The following is an 18,529-nucleotide window of genomic DNA, read 5'->3' on the forward strand; positions in this document are numbered from 1 at the left end:
TGTGCATTCAACATGTTTGTGCCTCAACAGCACCAGTCGTAGCCCTCGATGTGAGATTCTGCAGGATCTCCCAGCAGAGCAGCAAACAAAGACAAGCTCTGGCTGTCACAGCTTAATGACGACCTGTAGTAACATTTACAAAGACCACCCGACAGCCCTCTCTGTTGCATTTGCTGTCTCTGCTCTGATTTTAATGAGCACAATGGGAATCACTGTGCTGCTTTCATTCCGGATGTCATGAATAAAAGGAAAAGTTTTTGGTTGCTCGAGAATACATCTGACTCCACCTTGGTGATGGGTCTTTGTGTGTCTATATATGATGTCATTTTTCCTGTTGAGAGCTTTGAAACCCATGCAAAAAGTCCCATACATACCACCAATATGCCATACATATCTCCATGCATATAAAATCAATGATCAGATACCTGTTCTCGTGCAGACCGCTCTGATGTGCCCCTCATGCTGGCGTGGGAGGGCGAGGGCGACGGCGGGTTGTGGTGGGGGCTGTGGTGCGGATGCTGCAGTTGCTGTTGCTGCTGCTGGTACTTGCTCTTCAGGTGGTCCATGAAGGCGTCCCGCTTGCGTTCCATGTCAGCCTTGTGCAGGTTGGTCAGGGCCTCCAGGCTCTGGGCGGCGCTGACAGTGTGGCGGTGCTCCGACGTATGCACCAGGCCCACATTGGAGAAACGCCGGGCGCTGTTCCCCAGCGTCCGGTACTCCCGCGGATATTCCAAGTCATCTGTCGAGATCATGTGACTGCCACCACGCTCGGGATCTGAAGGGACGAGGACAGAGGAAGGGAAGGGAGGATAAAGGAAAGGAAGGAAAGGAAGAAGGGGTGGGAAGTGTGCGAGAAAGAATCAGCAGCCACACCAGCAAGCAGAAAGATTTCGGGGTGGAGACGTACGCACACACAGCAGGCACACATAGGTGGAAACAAATGAAGCAGAGAAGGAAAGTGGAAAAATAAGGCACAGAGGGGACAGCGAGAGAGAGAGAGAGAGAGAGAGAGCGAGGGAGAGAGAGAAAAAGAAATGGGATGGGATGTTAGACTATTTGCCACCAGGACGGAGCAGTTCCTTGCAGAATTATTGATTTCAAGTTCTGAAGGGAAGAAAAATGAGAAAAGTAAAACGCTTCTGCAATAGATCAAAAGCAGAGGCTCAAACTAAATTTGTTTTGCTGGATATTCCATTATGATATGCCTGCTTGTCATCTTAAGTGGCTTTCATTGTTTTCTTGGAAACAGAGAAGAACCAAAAACAGGAAATTTGGGCAACTTAAAGTCAAGCGGGAACATGAGGTCACACTTTTTTCATTTCTCTTCTTGTTGCTCCTCACCAACTCCTGTCCATCTGTTTGAGCTTTCTCTCCATCCCTTGACACCTTTTGACGCTTTCTCTACACAGTCTCACTGTCTCTCCTGAAAGTTACTGATTCTGCTGTCCATTTTTAAAGGAGGCGCATCACTCTGACAGCTCTTGGCCTTTTATCGGTGCTCTAACTGACAGACAACGCAGCCCAAGGTGGAAGGCACACAGGAAGGGAAGGGAGACAGCCGGAAGAGACGGTATGGTTACACAAAAAAAAAAATATGTGACTGGAAAAACAAATGAACTTAAGGTGTGATAACAGAGCGGGGAGCCATTCGCCCGGTGAGTTACCTTGCTTAGGAAAACAGGCCCCGGCGTTGGCTAAAAGAGAAACATGCCAAGGGTTAATTTGTGTGTTTGTGCACAGACGTGCAAGCAAACACACCAGAACAGTGTCACATGACCATCAGAAAAGAGCTATCGAGAAATGATAGCGCTTTCTCTGAATTACAATTAGCTAATGCATTATATATGCATTATAATGTATTCATAAGGGTTAACATATGGGGGAAATGGTTTGCTATGAATGCTAATAGTGTCTTACAAGAACTTTCAGAATGGGGAATGACTATAATCATGCATTACACAGTAATACACAGTGCTTCCTAAGACCACAACACATTTAATCACATTACTATATAATAGAAACTAGTATAAACTTCAGATTTCAAGCAGGTAGACAATCAATTCAAAGATGGATAATAAAACTAATACTGGTTAAACTAAAAGCATAAAAAGTGCTGAGGCTTAATAGGGTTGAATAAAGTGGACCATCTGTACATTAAAATCTCATCAGCAGCATTAGGACGAGCTGAGCGAGGGAGCAGCAGAGGGAGCCTCCTCGGGGCAGAAGCAACAAATGGACTGTTAATGAACGCAGCAACGAGGAGGAAGCCGGCCAGACGGAGGCTGCGACGCTCTCCGGTGGACAAACCTCAACACAGAGGAGGCCTGTTAAGGGCAGAAGGTCTGTGATCGTTCCGAAGCAGCTGCAATCAAACTGTGCGCTCCTTGTGAACCCATTTCTCTCTCCATTCATTCTCGCAGAGATATCTCACTAAGGCGTGATCAGCTGTTTCAGCACCCTGCCCTTACATCGCTCACATTATGAAGTGCTGATAAACTGAGCAGGGGTGAGGCCAAATGGACTGACCTCCTGGCTAATAGCATTAGCATTGAGCTCTCCACTGCGCACCAAAGCCTCCAGCCTTATTCATCTGCAGCCCCCTCTCAACTTCCCAGATCTCTGGTTTACACTTCATTAGACTGGAGCTTATTGTACATCAGCTAACAAGGACCTGACTCAAGGGCCCCATTACAATGGCTGGCAAAGCTGGGCCTATGTACTACGGCTTATTGTTGCCACTAAGCATCCATGATGACAGTGGAAAGCCGAGGAGGCTAGCTGCCTATAGACACACATACAGCTGAAAAGAGAATGAAACAAGTTACAGCCCTTTACAACAGAGCTGGGAGGTATTGGCAAAAACCAAATCAAACATTAAACACAATTAAAGAATAGTGGTCGACAGCTACAGCACCATCTACCAAAGCCTTGTTAACTATTTATTCAAATAAAACATTGTGCAACTGTTTCCAATGATCAGAACAAATTGTATTTTGCTGATGTTGAGTAACAAAAGTCTCCAGTATCTTGCACAATAGCTTTTTTTTCCACAACAACTATATTAGAATTCCTGGAAGATTTCTCCCTAGAAATCAGGCTGGAAAAGTGGGGCATGTCTTAAAACGTCCACTTTCATGATTACATGTTAACAGCATCAGATGTTGTTCTCAAACAGTAGAGGTACCAGTGGAAATTTCCTGTTGTAGCTTTAAAAATTGTTTGGTCAGATTTTCAGGTCCCCATAATTGGGCTTTTTTTTTTTAGACTAAGTCAGCTCAAAATGTGCTTTGTTAGTCTTATTTAACCCACGGGACTTTCTGTTGGCTTGTTTATGGCAGAGAAGCAACAAGATTTGGTTATTTTCACCGAAACAAATGTTGGATAATCTGAAAATCTCATAAATTGATCTGTACTTTGAGTCAATGTGGTATGTAGCTTTGCAACATCTGTTTGAAGTGAGATCTAGCAGAATTTAATAATGCTAAATGGGTTAATGGCTTCTACATCACACCCAAAATGAATGAACTCGGTTGCGTTTGTTGTAGCACCGAATTTGGATTCTAACCTAAAAACTTTCAAAACAGCAGTTGGTGGGTAGACTTTGCAAAGCTGCACACAAACGCAGCAGGAGTAGAAGTCGTGTGGGCAGGAGAGTAAGAATAGAAAACGGGAACAGGCTATTCATCTTTACTTTTGTCATTCACAGCCAATGTATTTCCACATAAGCTGGCAGACAATACTCCTGACAGCCAAAACAAAGCCCACGCAATGGCAGCATCATTTAAACATACACAAAAAGAGCCCTGGTGGGGTGGGTTTTTAGGGGGAACACTTTATCACAAGAAACAAGCTGGGACCTGCAGCGGGCCAGACTGAAACTGCAAAGACTCAGAGCGTCCAGGAAAAAGGTGCAGCATGCTGGTCAACTAAATTATACAGGACTTGAATGACAACGGGACCCTGCAATCAGAGGCGATAAGATCTGCGGGCCCAGCCAATAGGGCCTCGGCTGCAATGCCAAGATAGAGGGCACAGTCAAGAGCATTAACCTGCCTCAATGAAAAGACCCTGCTGCGGTGGGCACCGAGAGATAAGAAAAGACAAGCAGGAGGAGAAATTACTCTTCTTGGAGAAAAAGAAAAAACAACCAAAAAAAAGAGCTTCTATCAACAAATACAGCCTGATTAAGCAATGCAATTTAACTGGGTTTTTCTTTGGGTTTATGCAGAATACATGAAGCCTGAAACCTTTTTCCATCAGCGAAGATTGAACATAAAGCATAAAAAAAGATGACAAATAGATGTTTTTTTTTTAAAAAAAAAAAAAAGGTCTCATATATTATAATTACAGCCACTTTTTTCTCACAACTATTACAATTTATCTTCACGAAGACACATTCTCACCACCTTCACTGGGTTATTTATGTATGTCGGGGAATTTTCAGTTTGTAACATGAGGCATTTGCCAACCCACCCACAACTACAGCTATCAACAAACACGCGCACATATAACACTATTCTGTATCACGACAGCCAAATCCTGCATCAAATACTTTCAAAGCGATTTTTTTTCCGTTTTCAAGCCACCCGCTGAACTGGACTCTCAGCTCAGGAAGAGAAGCTGCTACTCATCATATGCATAGACATATGGTATGGAGAATCTGGAAAAAAGTGGTTTGGTTGTGCTTTGATGGAAGAGGAAGAGGAAAAGCAGTACAGCTTTATATTTTGAGGATGTTAAACAAGTGGGTCAGAGGCAGTGGAGGGTGTACGAGAGGATTTAAGTCTCACAGAATGATAAGAAAGCTACGGACTGCAGACAAACAGCACTGGGGATGGCTAAATCTAATTTCACAGGTAGCAACATCAAACATTCGGAGTCTCCACCTATTGTCAGCTGCAGTTTGAGGCAAGTATTATTTGGGAAGATGCAAATATTTTCTTGACATGAAAAGGTATAATGTCTGGGGACACCACAGTGATGAAATATCTGCTAGAATTTCAAAACATCTGTCATTTATTAAAGAAAACTAATAAATATTCACACCAGAGAAGATGGAATATGAGAATCTGGCTAGAGCAATTAATCAATTATCCACAAATTGATTTAGTGACTAACTCAATTAAGATGAAATATTCATAAGAAATATTGGAATATGGAAAAAAAAACAAAATGCTGTGACAAAATGATTTCCCACATGTCAGAGACATTGCTTTCATGGTTTAATGTCTGTGAAATGTTATTTACTTCCAGTATGTGTGCTATTCAGGTGTCTCTCCACATATTGTTTGTCCTGCCACTCCAGCACACACAAGGTCTTCTTATTCTGTGATTTGAAAAGTCTCCACTTTAGACTGTCAGACAACTTGGAGCTGAAGTGGCATCGGTGAATACATAAACACGAGGCTAATAAATGGAAAAACATATCACCTGCTTAAAGAAGTCCCTGAAAGCGGCTTTCGGCTCGCAACATCCCATCAAGACAAATTTGAAACGTAATTGCACTTTGGAGGAAAGCAATAAATTGATCATCATTTTTATCCGACAAACTTAAATGAGTGTGCCGGAGCCTGTCAGCAAATTCCTGCGGAAAGATAATCTTTTTTGTGTATAGGTGTGAAATTGTTATCTGCGTCTCACAGCTCACTTACAGTGGCTCGAATTAATCTTTTAAACTAATGTGGCAATATGCACTTCAGAACATGCAGTTTGTCTGTTCAAACACAACTTATATCGTGTTTGTTTGCTAGTACTAATATTTATCTCATTAAATCCTGCACTTATTCACAAAGAGACAGAAAATCATCACTTTTTAAATATCAAGTTGAATTCATCTAGTTGCATTTCTTTTGTTTTTGCTATTAGCCTCATGCTATCATTATGTTACAGTCTTTACTGTTTACATATGCAATTAAATGAAGTGTTTAATTATCTCTCCCTCTAACTGGTCCTCTGTCCCCCTTTGTTTCTGTCAAACACAGTTTTTCTTGTAAAGGCAACATTCTTGGGATTACCGCCTTTGATTCTCTGATGTTGAATTGCATTAATAAAGGGAGGTCTTTAAAAAGTTTCTGTGACAGTGCAATGTTCTCCCCAGAAGCTCCGTTGTTATGCAGATGGATGTGGAAGGCAAGTGGAGCTCTTCCCTCTGATACACAGCCTAATTTACTGCTAGCATGGCGAGGATCCTTGTGGGACGCCGGCTGTGACAGTGCAGGGGCAGATAGACCGGCTGAATATTAAACCACAGAAGAAATGAGGAAAGGAGTACAAAAAACTGAGCAAGAAGTAGGTGAAAAGCTGCAAATTTGGCCCTGCTTAATAAGGCTGCAGGCAAAAGGAAATAAGCCAAGCCTAAAGCTGTTGGCAATCTATACGCTCTGGCGGGAACAGTTAAAACAAATATCTAGGAGGCGAGAGGGGCATGCTGGGATTAACCTTCTGAAAACCCACCAATCAGGCCTCTAAAAACCCTGCAGGTCACAACTCAAGAAGAGGGGATGCAGTTCCACAAGTAGGCTATTAAACCTTGAAAAGACTGCTGCTGGCTCTATTATCCAAAGCCATAGAAGGAGAGTTAGAAATCCTGTAAGGTTAACATGCTCTGTGATGCTGCTGCTACAAAGACTTCCATGCTATATAATTACTAATCCTGCAAAAAGAGCGACGCTTGTCTGGCTGTGAGCTGTCACAGATATTACAATTTACTATAGCTGATATTCTAAAGCAAAAATTTGGGTGTCATTGAATAGGTAGCAAAATAAAAAAAGAAAAGATTTTAAGCTTTTGTTTCCATCTCTCACTCAAAGCTCACTTTTTCCCCATTAGTTGCGCTTCCTGTACACAAAGAGCAATGAGATTTGGGGTGCAGAAATACAAAAACGAAAAAAAAAAGAACACAACCCAGCAGGTATGTACACTTCTCTTTTTTCTCTCCATTAAGGTAATCTCTGAAAGCTCAGAGGCACCGCTGTGCCAGGAGAGGAGAGTTAAAAGGGGTGAAATTGACAGCTGGGCAGTGAGAGCGAGCCATCAGGAGAAGGTCAGCCTGCATGTCTGTGCTGCTGGACGAAATAACAGCCCGAGACAATTACAAGGCCCCACACAGACTCGAGCAAAAGCGACGCAGACAACTGCAATCTGTTGCTTTGTGACGGGAAACGCCCTCTTGATCATTAAAACATGTGCAACGACAAAGTGACACTCCCACTCTTTATCCCACATCGCGCTCTCTTCTGTCTTCCCTTTCTCCCCTCCACCTCCTGACTGTGTTTCCCCACCGACAACACTTGGGAATACTTGTTGGAGGCAGCCAAGTTAGAATTGCAGCAGTAACGTGGCTCCAGCAAAGCACCTGTTTTAAAACACAATGGCACACGGTGAGACAATTAGAGCCCGCTGGCACATCTCTAGGGCCGCCTGGAACTGAAAACAACAAATGTGTGTGTACTCAACAGGAGGATAAATGCAGAAGATGATGTATAAGTGTGATAGGCAGAGAGGGAAAGAGGAGTGATAGGTGGTGGTAGGTAGCATAATGCAGCTCTTTGTTTCACTTGTCATCCAGGTAAAAGCCAACTCTATTTTGCTGGAGTAACAGCAGCGGAGCAGCAGGTGAGAGAGCCTCTTAATTACAGCCTGTTGTTGAAGCAGCTTCAGTCAGCACGCTGCTGCCACTGGGTGCGAAGAAGACACTCCAAGCATACCTCATTACATCAGCTACGTTTGCCTCACCGGAGAGGCCGTTGCTACCTTCAATAACATGCCAGATGGAGACAAGCGGACGTAATAGAGTTAAGAGATGGAAAATGGGATGTTTGGAGAGCGTTGAGGCTCCATGCCTGCCTGCACACGGAGATACTTTAAAGATGTTTGCACCTCCTCTGACAGCCCGGACTTCGGATCTCCACAGGGCACGACGCTGACCGGTAAACACAGATGGAAAGTGCATGGGTCAAACATCTAAACAGAGCTACAGGGAGAGGGTTGCAGCGGAAACATCTGGATTGGGTTTAGATCAGGTGACTGTGGAGGTCAGGTCATCTGACGCAGCACTCCACCACTCTCCTTCTTGGTCAAATAGCCTTTACACAGTATGGAGGTGTCTATGGGGTCATTGTTCTGTTGAAAAATAAATGACGGTCCAACTAAACAGAAACCGGATGGGATGGCATGTTGCAGCAGGATGCTGTGGTAGCCAGGCTGGTTCAGTGTGGCTTCAATTTTGAGTACATCCCCAACAGTGTCACCTGCAAAGCACCCCCCACACCATCACACCTTCTCCTCCATGCTTCACTGTGGGAACCATGCATGTAGAGACCATCCGTTCACCTTTTCTGCGTCGCAAAAACACACAGCAGGTCTGGAACCAAAGATCTCCAGTTTGAACTCATCAGACCAAAGCACAGATTTCCACTGGTCTAATGTTCATTCATTGTATTTCTTGGCCCAAACAAATATGTTCTGCTTGTTGCTTTTCCTTAGTAGTGGTTTCTTAGCAGCTATTTGACCATAGAGGTATGATTGGTCAGTCTCCTCTGAACAGTTGATGTAGAGATGTGTCTGCTACTAGAACTCTGTGTGGCATTTATCTGGGCTCTAATCAGAGGTGCTGTTAACTTGTGATTTCTGAGGCTGATGACTCGGATGAACTTATCCTCAGCAGCAGAGGGGACTCTTGGTCTTCCTTTTCCATGGGCGGTCCTCATGTGAGTGACTGCACTTGGGCATACATTCAAAGCTTTGGCAATTTTCAGGACTGACTGACCTTCAGTTCTTAAAGTAATGATGGACTGTCGTTACTCTTTACTTAGCTGATTAGTTCTTGACATAATATGGATTCTAACAGCTGTCAAATAGGACTGTCCGCTGTGTACCAACCTGCCTTCTGCACAACACAACTGATGGTCCCAACTCCATTAATAAGTAAAGAAACTCCACAAATTAACCTTGACAAGGCACAAATGTGAAGTTAAAACCATTTTCATGACTACCTCATAAAGCTTATTGTGAGAATGCCAAGAGTTTGCAAAGCAGTAATCAAATTTCACAATTGTTTGTTTGCTACATAATTCCATATGTGTTCATTCACAGTTTTGATGTTTTCAGTATGTATGTAGAACGTAGTAAAAAAAAAAAAAACACTGAATGAGAAGGTGCATCCAAACTTTTGACTGGTAGTCTATACAGCATAGTGGAATAAACGAAGCCTCGAGGCAAAACTCTCTGCCTTAAAGCTTATTTACTCAAGAAATCGTTTCAGCCCTAATTTGTTCCAACAGAATTTAAGCACTACAAAACTACTGCATTCAGAGCCAGTCTCTTCACTGAACGTGCCACGTTTGGCAACATTGAACATGACCAAAATGTCAGAAAAAACACTGCTAAGATTGAAAATTACAGATTAAAACTGAAATTGGTAATGAAATAGGTGCTGTTAGGGTGACAACTGGCATTCAGGGTTTTGACATCTTCTCGATCACACTAAAATTAAATGGGAACACTGCACATGCCGAGTATGAATGAGAGTGAATCAGTCTCCGGAATCATCATAGCATCTCAACAAGGCTGTTGCTGCCCCTTTACAGGCCATTGTAATAAGCTTGGCCATTTACCACAGCTATGTAAACACACACACACATAAAAATTCACACATATCGTAGAGCTTGGCGCAGACTGGAAGGTTGTGTATATGTGCAGATCAGTCACTGAAGCATCTGCATGCTATAACTGACCATCCATTGTTATTATTATTGGTAGTCTGATACATTATTGATCCATGCTGGAAATGTTGCTTCCTGCCTGATCCGGCACATACGAGGATCAGACTACAGTGTCAGTAACTCAACAGCATCTGGTGCTGGTAAGGTATTGTCCCGACATGAGCAGCTCCAACAGTTTCTCTAATTTAAGGGCCTTCAACCTCCATAACAGCATCGCCTTGTTGCCTGCAGTGTTAGCATATTAGTGAAACCACAGTGGACCTCCTGTATGCACAGTGAAATGAAGCAAAACTGCAGAAACAACAACAGGAGGGCAACCGTGCAGACCACATCTGGCTAGACAGACGAGATGCTGCGTTTCCTTTTCTCTACCTTATTTCTGCGATTTCGGCTCAACAAACCCCAACCTGGATTTTATGTTGTTTCGTCACGCGCTTCCTCAATATTCACATGACAACACAAAGCGATATTTAGCCAAAAAAAAAAAAAAAAGACAGCAAACACCCAGATATCTATCGGTAAATATTTCTTCTTCGCCATGAAAGAAGTGCCCGGTGTGCTTTCATGCTAATCTCAATAGATTTAGCAGAGCAGCAAGATGCAGAGCACTGCTGAGCCAGTGAGCCAAGTAATGAAAGCAGCAGCGAAAACAAAGCATAAAAGACAGATTTTGCAGTTGGGGAACAACGTCACCTGTGGCACCATCCAACTGGCTTTTCTTGTTTCCACAAAATGAATTCGTTGAACTCTGACAACCACGGACTCCACTGCATATTAAAATACTAGATATAGACTTTCTTTTGGTCGTTTAACACAAGGAGCTTTGTTTCCATCACCACTTAGATTAGAAATCACTAAATACAGTAGCCTAACAAACAACACTCTAAATTACATTCACAGCAGCTTCGCAACAGTCTCTTCATTATTAATATCAACATATTAATTCACTCTGACTCAACAAAATGCACAAAAACACCCAAGAAGCTGCTGTGCATTATCATAAAATAATAATTATTACTACAGATGAAGAAACAAGTTAATGTGCTTTTAGAATGAATTCAGGAGACAGAGAGGGAGCAGCAGCAAAGCAAGGATGGAAAAGCCAGACTTTCCTGAGGGGTTGAACGTGACTGTTTATCATGCAAACAGGCCAACTCTGGCTGCAGCAAGGGGAGGAAAAACCACTTGTGTAGCCAGGATCTGTCAGTTGTCCTTTTACCTTTGCTCACATTAATGCATATCTTCCTCAGAACACACATGGAAAGCAGTGCCACTTGAAAGAACAGTCTGCATAATCAAGGCACTGTAGCTACTGTACCTCAACACCACACTTGAAAGACAGAGGGAGCCACGGTAGATCAAAAATCTTTTTAAAAAAGCAGCTAAATCTCAGTCAGAGGTCACTGCTGTGACGGCTGCCAAGGACTCCATACGAAATTGCTCAGGTCTAATAGGTCATCATCTGTCCTGTAGGCCATGTTTTATTAACACACCTGCACACACACACACATCCAGAAACCCAGATTCACGGTGGCTGAAAATGCTGCAAAGCACCCACTAGCTAAAACGTGACTGATGGGAGAAATGAAGCGGAGTAGCTTTAGCAGCAAGGCAAATCAGAGGATATAAGAGGAAGATTTAAGCAGCTTCTCTATCTGAGCTGATACACAGAGCGTCTGCATATTCATGAGATGAGCAGGGTTATTATGAAGGAGGGGGGCAACACCAGAGAAGGCAGTAAGGGAGTTATAAACCTTTTAGCAGTTGTGTTTCTGTGTGTCCCTGTGTTTGTGGTCTGGTGGTTATATTGTGTTTTACAGTGCTGAGCATAAAGAGTAATTAAAACTTCTTTAAAGGCTCATTTAATCTATGTTTTCTATTACTAATGATTCAAATAGCTGATATGCTCAGGAGAATTACCACCCACAGAGCGTGGAAAACGCTTTTGGTTCAACATTTTTAGTTGGCATACAGATTTTCAGCTATCGTTCTCTGTAACGATCTCAACTTCAGCATTATTCCTTGTCTCCTGGATGTGAAAATAGGGTATTTTAAGAGCCCCAGAACTTGAAAAAGTGATCTGGTCAGTGTGCTTTAGAGATCTTTTGCTCCAAAGCAGACAAAAAAAATCTATTAATTCAGCTTTAAAGGAAAGCTCTGCCCGTGTTACAAAAATCTGGGGAATAGTACTTACAAATGTCTGATGGGTATGAAGACGGCAAGTTTGAAAATGAAAAAAGTTTCTTCTTTTCTAGCAGCTCCAGACTACAGCTCCTATTAGCATTAACTTTAGCATACCTAAAATCTCTTACTTGTTTTTGTTTTGATTCATTGAAATGCAATCACATAACTAGTCAATTAATTAATATTAATATTATTAATATTCAGTTTTTAGACTAAGCCTTTAAACAATCAATTGACAAACAAAAATCAACAGTTACTTGCTTATTTGGATTCACAAAGGAATGGAGTATTCTGTCACAAATAAATTGAGCTAAATGTTTTCATCACAGCTGCAAAAGTCTTCACCAAATTCTGCAAAACGTTTCATATAGATTTCATATAAAATGACATATTTAAGATCATCCCCATTTGAAAGTGAGACAAAAATACTGCTTTTGGATGTAAATTTCAATTTTCTTTGAAGAATTTATCCAGTTTTCCAGTTATTTTCATGCAAACAGCAAACGAAATTATACAGTAAAAAAAAAAAATCAGTTTTTCTTATGAAATATGGGAAGCAATGAATGAAATATAATCATTACCAGAATTAGAAGTACAGGAGAGACTGTCTTGTTACTGCACTGACTGTGGGCTCATTAAGTTTACTCTGGACAGGTCAGAGAGTTTTCCTGTTTCTCTGCTCCAGAAGCCAACATGCTGACAGGATCGGGCTGATTGCAAAAACCCCCTTCTGCAGGTATGTCAACAGTCTCTGCTGGAAACCCGAGGTGTCAAACTGAATGGAGCAGATTGAGAGATAGAACGGATCTTTAAAGATGCTGCAGGAACCAACTTTCAAGTTCAGAAATGTTCTCCTATGGCGAAAAGCAGCAGGTACACAACGAGGAGGGTTGTAAAATAAACCAGACAGAACATGAAAAATCCAGGTACAGGTTGGAAGCGTTAGGAGTTTGTTTCCAGTATCTTATTTTGCTGCCGTGATCCAACGGGAGGGATACTTTAAATAAATTTTAAGAGCATAGTAAGCTGTTATTTTTTACTATTGAATTAACCCCTAATGAATGACAGGTTCCACAACCAAAGAAACAAACCACACTCCAGTAGAAATGCAAGGTAATTGCAAACACATCGACTCTTTTTTTCTTGTTGCTCTTGTATCTAATTAAACTCCGAAGCACCAAAATAATGCCCTTAACAAGATTATTATTATTCTAATATCATTTCAGTGGAGTGAAAGCTGAAACCCGATTTGTGCTGCTAAGATTGCGAGCCTAAGGTTTCCTAATGATCGTGTAATGATGTGTAATTTGCACTAAATCTTGTCATTGCTGCTGGTTAAATGAAAGGATCTCAGCTGCTGGTGAGTGGAGCAGCTCTGGTAAGGTTACTTCTCTTATAGGGCAGGATTACTGCGCTGGCTCCGACATGTAGTTTGTTGCTACCACTCCCAGCAGACCCGCTGCCAAGCCTCTTGTAGTATTAGCACAGTGCCATTCTCATTGCAGACAGAGCCAACAGGCTACCCTAACAAGCACTCTCCCACAGGAACGCATCTGTTGTCAGATTAGTTAGGTCCTGGCCATGGGTTATCAATCAAAGTGGTGAATTACATCACCCAGTGAAATTCATTCATCACTTACATCAGCTGACTAAATGATTTAGCAGAGCACATGCAGGCAGGAGCAGTGGAGAGGTGCTTAAAGAGAGTGGGGAATTTTAAAAACAGAACGGATTCAGCTCCAGAAGCAAATGTGAAACAGTGAAACTGAGGAAATTGAGTTTTGAACTCATGAGCTGCTAAGAAAAAAGCTTCCCTGGCGCAGAGTTTGGCTGCGTTTCATTCAGTAACATTACAGTCTGCAAATGTCATTGTGCTTGATTTGATATTAAAGACCCCCTCAGACAAAAGCAATATACATACAAAGGTGGGTGGAGTATCCAAAAATTGTACTCAAGTAAGAGTAACATTACTTCAAAATAATATCACTCAAGTAGAAGTAAAAAGTAGTCATCCACAAAATTACTCCAGTAAGAGTAAAAAAGTATTTGGTGAAAAGACTACTCAAGTACTGAGTAACTGTTTGATGGTAATGTCTGATTCAATGTTTTGAAATGATGAGATCAGACAGACAAACATGTAAAATAATGTGCAAATTATGGTATTTCCAAATAACATTTTATAGCAAAGATAAATAACATCTTTCCAAATGACAAGTTAAGGCACAAGAAACACAAATTTCCAAATCTCAGTTCTTCACAACATAAAGCTTTAGAAACAAATATCTGTAGTAAGGTAATGTTTTTGTGTTTGAACAGTAAAGACTACTTCCAGTGACAAGATATACTGCATTTCACTTCCCTCCATTTTTTCATGAGAAAAACTTCTAAATATGTAATTCTGATAAACAGAAAAAAGCTTTTAAGGATTATATAAATGACCAGAGTCTGTGTAGATTCTTAGTCTTCCAGGTCATGGTGAATGAGGAAGAAGAGTCAATCACAAAGAAACAATTGGTGCGTTTGTCGCACCAGCTAGCGGCCAACAAGGCCAAAGATGAGACAGCGAACGGCCTTCACAGTCTCGAGCAGCCAAAAACAAAACATTCAGCTTTCACCAGCCCTTCAGCAGTCATCCTCATCGCTGTGCTGGTTTTTTTTTTATTGGGTTCACACATTTAGTACGACATGTCTTCTATCTGCAAGGCTGGACAAGCGCTGAAGTGCTGATGCTTTCCAAATCACGGAGAATAAGAGGAGCAATTTTCCTCTTCGACAGGAATTATCCTGACACTCTAATTGAAATGCTAGTGCCAGAACTTTTTTTTTTAATTAGAAGAGCAAGAGGCAAAAAATAAAATAAAATAAAATAACCTCCAAGAAACTAAAAAGAGGCAAAAAGGATCAATCAAAACAACTAGTCATTAGCCGAGACGAGTATGACAGCGGCTGTCACTGCAGATCAGTTGCCATAGCAACAGGTCAGCTGTTCCACAAAGCTCCCTCACACACAAGAGCATATTTGTCCAACAAGCATACAGTTAAAGGTTACACAAGCATTATGGGGAGCGACGTAGCCGGTGACAGATGTGGCACAAGCAGGGCAGCGGAGATTACAAGTTGTCGAGACAACATGGCCCACAGATCTGTGTTGTGATGCAGATCATCATGTGTCACAGTACAAACTGCTCTCCGTCAACTGGCATCAGAGTGGAGACAAATGGAAAATCAGAGGATAGGAGGTAGGAGGTGGATTCTCCTACAGCTGCTGCACTGGAAATGGCTTTTACTTGAGAAGCCTCTGAAGCTGACTGAGTCACATGTAGACTCCTCTCATCTTCAAATCATGTTTCCGACTCCTTGTTAATAAAAAAAAAAAATCATCTATGAGGACAGTTAGATCAGAAAAATGCATTCTTGAAACACAAATACAAAGCCTCCATGTGCTTTTGAAGTTAAAAACTGTGACACAGATCAGAGAGGAATTCCCATATCTAGTATTCCAGTCTCTTTAGGAGGGTTGTCATGTCTGTTGTGATCCCGGTACTTGAGGGGAGATGAGCGGCACACAGCAGTCCCTAGTGGGGTGTTAGCGTAATTGCTTGTTTCACCAGTCCCAAGAGGATTTCACATAGAGGGCTGCAGAGGAGCTCGACTGAACAACGTAAAACAGAAGCTCCACCTTCTGTCTCACATCTACCGTCATCCTCTGCCGCCACCCCGTTCATCTCTGTCACAAAGAACAGAGTGACAAAATGCTAAGCACAGTAACTCTTCCTTTTCCTTTAGGCGTGTCGTTTTTCTGCTGCATTACAAACCAGAAATATATTAGATCCATGGCATTACTGATAAAGATCTAGAATAAAAACATCCATTCATGTGTGTTTATGAGACTCTAGAGGCTTGGCACAAACTCAAATGGCCAAAATGTTGGGATGAAACACAAAGCTAAAGGGCTCATGTGTACAGTTACTTCTAATAGACTACTGATAGAAACAGGCAGGTTTCTAAGACTCTGTTGGACCATTTTTATTTGGTAATGTTCAATACAAGATTGCTTGAAAACTGCAGTTTCTGGTAAAATGCCCGTCGTGCCTGAATTCTTCTTTGTTGTGGTCGATTTTATCTGCAGAGGGACAGAAGGCAAAATTCTGTGTTTGCAATGTGATGTAACAAGTTACGCTCATGTCTGCAACACCAACCAGGAGTGATTTATTTCTTTGTGTTTTTGGCTGGGCACTTGTATGCGGAAAACAAAATCTCATGATCTTGGAGCTTCATTTTTTACATTTTTTTTCTTGAGAAATAGCATCAATGTATCCGTTGACTCCGAGGCGTACCCCAGTAACAGAATAGCTTGTTTAAAGGTCATCTGAAAGACATTTCCTGCATTAAATAATTGTATTCACTACGAGTAGTGTTGCTTTTGATCATCTTAGCTTACTGTGATAATGGCATGATGCATTTTCTGCATCCTGCACCATCATTTCAAGTCCTGATTTGCAAGTAACTATGTGATTTAGCTGCCTGGATGCAGACCTAAATAAAATAAGATCCATTTGTGCATCTTGCTCATTCATTGCCTCCTTAGTGTGGCACTGAATGGCATAGCTTCTACGCATACAATAATGGCTGTGCAGTAATATATGCCACATCACGTGAGGCTGTTTTTCCATTCATCCCTCACACGTCCATTGATCTTTGTGCACATTTATCAAGAGTATTGGCTCATTCGCCGGCTGCATAAAGCAACACTTCTTCCCGTCATGCCTTATTTCCTTCTCCACGTCTCGTCTTCACCGGTGCTACATGTGTTTCGAGCGTCTCATTTTGGGTTTCGGCGTGCAGAGGGATGAATGGGTGGGGCAGCCATGCAGATGGATGCGTGGGGTTCTGTTGTGATGCACCGTAGGTGAGCGGGGAAGAGCAGCCAGTTGGCACGAAAGAGGAGGAGGAGATGACGAGTTAGACGTTAACAAGCTGTCACTGCCAACACAACACAGCGCCCACTGCAAACAGCCAAAACAACAAAGACAACCCCCTCGCACAGCCCGGTGTTATAAGCAACCACCAAACAGGCATGCAACTCTGTTCCACCTGCAAAGGTGGAGGCACAAACTGCAGGTCAGGCTCGGACCAACTGAGGCGATGAAATAAAAATGAAGCCAATATCTGTTTCAAAAGGAGTTTTTTTTTTTTTTGCTGTAAATAGCAGTTTTATTTGGTGAAAGTTGGAGAAAGAGCAGTAAAGTTTTATCCGTCCCTTTTCTAAATCATCTTCAGTGTCTCGGCTCACTCCCAAATGGCTTACGCAGCAAGATGAGGATTAGCTAATGTCGCTGCCGACACTTCAAAAACACTTCAACTGCAGCAGTCGGAATCAATCAAACCAAAAGAGAAGCACTTCAAATGTTGCTTTTGGTTGCTGCGCTTTGTTTTTCAGTTGAAGTATCAAGAAATCAAAGAAGATATTTAACACAAACTTAAGAGAAGACTCTTCAGAAGCATGTTTTTTTTTTCCATAATTAATAAATAATGTACAACTCAAAGCCTCCGATTTTCTTGATCCATAGTGTCTCACACAGTATTGCTGCTTGTATATATTTACTCACTTCCTGTGGTGGATGATGGGATCAATGGCTGCAGGGTTTTGATGCAGACGCACCAAAAAAATTCCCCAAAACTCAGAAGCACCAAGTAACATTTACTCAATCTAAAGCGGCATTTATGATGAGTCCCAAGGGCAGTCACACTAAATGCTGTCCTGCAATCTTTGGGCACCATGCTGCCAATCACTCCCACGGGAAAGCTGCCTCTCTGGACACTCAGACTGGTTATCATGCCTTAGAGGCTGACGCTCCCTTAGGGCCTTCTTCTTCGATATATAAAGCAGCTTTTAACATAAACAGAGACATCAAGAAATGGCTCTATTTTAGCAATTGTTCATCCCCTTTTCTTCTTGCCACCTGCTGGCTGAAAGAAGGCCCGAATCTGACAATTGTTAAATGTTCTGCCCCAGAGGCCCCAGAGCACTTGGCAAAGCAGCCCATGGCTAATCCAGTAAGCACTGGCACTGACTCACAACTAGCTGAGAGACAGAGGGGGAGATGGAGATTGACAGAGCGACAAAGGCAGCCAAAGAGAAAAGAGAGCGAGAGCAGCTAAGTATAGAGGTGGATGAAACTTGGAGAGGAGAAGATGACAATGGGAATATAGAGGCTGGCAGAAAGAGGTCGGCGAAGAGGAGGGGGAAATTGATGGTTTAAGGTGAGCGTTGAAAACCAGGTGTGGTAGAGTGGGCAGAAGTGGGCCACGATGAGGTGTGGACAAAAGGGAAACAGCATGAGAGGTTGGGGGGGTGAGAGAATTGAAGAAAGAAATAAAGAAGTAGGCATCAGGGCCGGGGGCCAGAAGAGTGATGGGAGAGGAGGGAGCAGAGAGGTAGAGGCTGGGGTGTGCAAGGTGTCCTCCGAATCCATTTGTCACCCAGAGACTCATTAGTGTTTGTGAGTGGGCGTCTGGTTATAAATAGGCTTGGGAGCGTGTGTTTGACAGGAGGGAGTCTCGGATTTGACGGCAAGACATTAATCTCACCAGAGAACTCCCAGAAGACGGACGGAGAGACC

At 42.4% G+C, this 18,529-nt stretch overlaps 1 protein-coding gene across 12 annotated transcripts in view; it reads right to left on the minus strand.

Moving 5' to 3' along the window:
* srcin1a (SRC kinase signaling inhibitor 1a) overlaps window positions 1–18,529 on the minus strand; it is a 113,480-nt gene that overhangs the window by 47,684 nt on the left and 47,267 nt on the right. For 8 of the 12 annotated variants that reach the window (XM_051941590.1, XM_051941591.1, XM_051941586.1 and 5 more), the window contains exons 2-3: window positions 1,665–1,694; window positions 426–775 (exon numbers count right to left, since the gene is read on the minus strand). In XM_051941590.1, coding sequence (XP_051797550.1) covers window positions 426–775; window positions 1,665–1,694 — 380 coding nt within the window. The remainder of the gene's footprint in view (window positions 1–425; window positions 776–1,664; window positions 1,695–18,529) is intronic. The other 4 variants (XM_051941593.1, XM_051941594.1, XM_051941588.1 and 1 more) reach the window with 1 other exon arrangement.

Source organism: Acanthochromis polyacanthus, chromosome 21 (assembly GCF_021347895.1).
Source record: "Acanthochromis polyacanthus isolate Apoly-LR-REF ecotype Palm Island chromosome 21, KAUST_Apoly_ChrSc, whole genome shotgun sequence".
In the NCBI taxonomy this organism is placed as follows: Eukaryota; Metazoa; Chordata; class Actinopteri; family Pomacentridae; genus Acanthochromis; species Acanthochromis polyacanthus.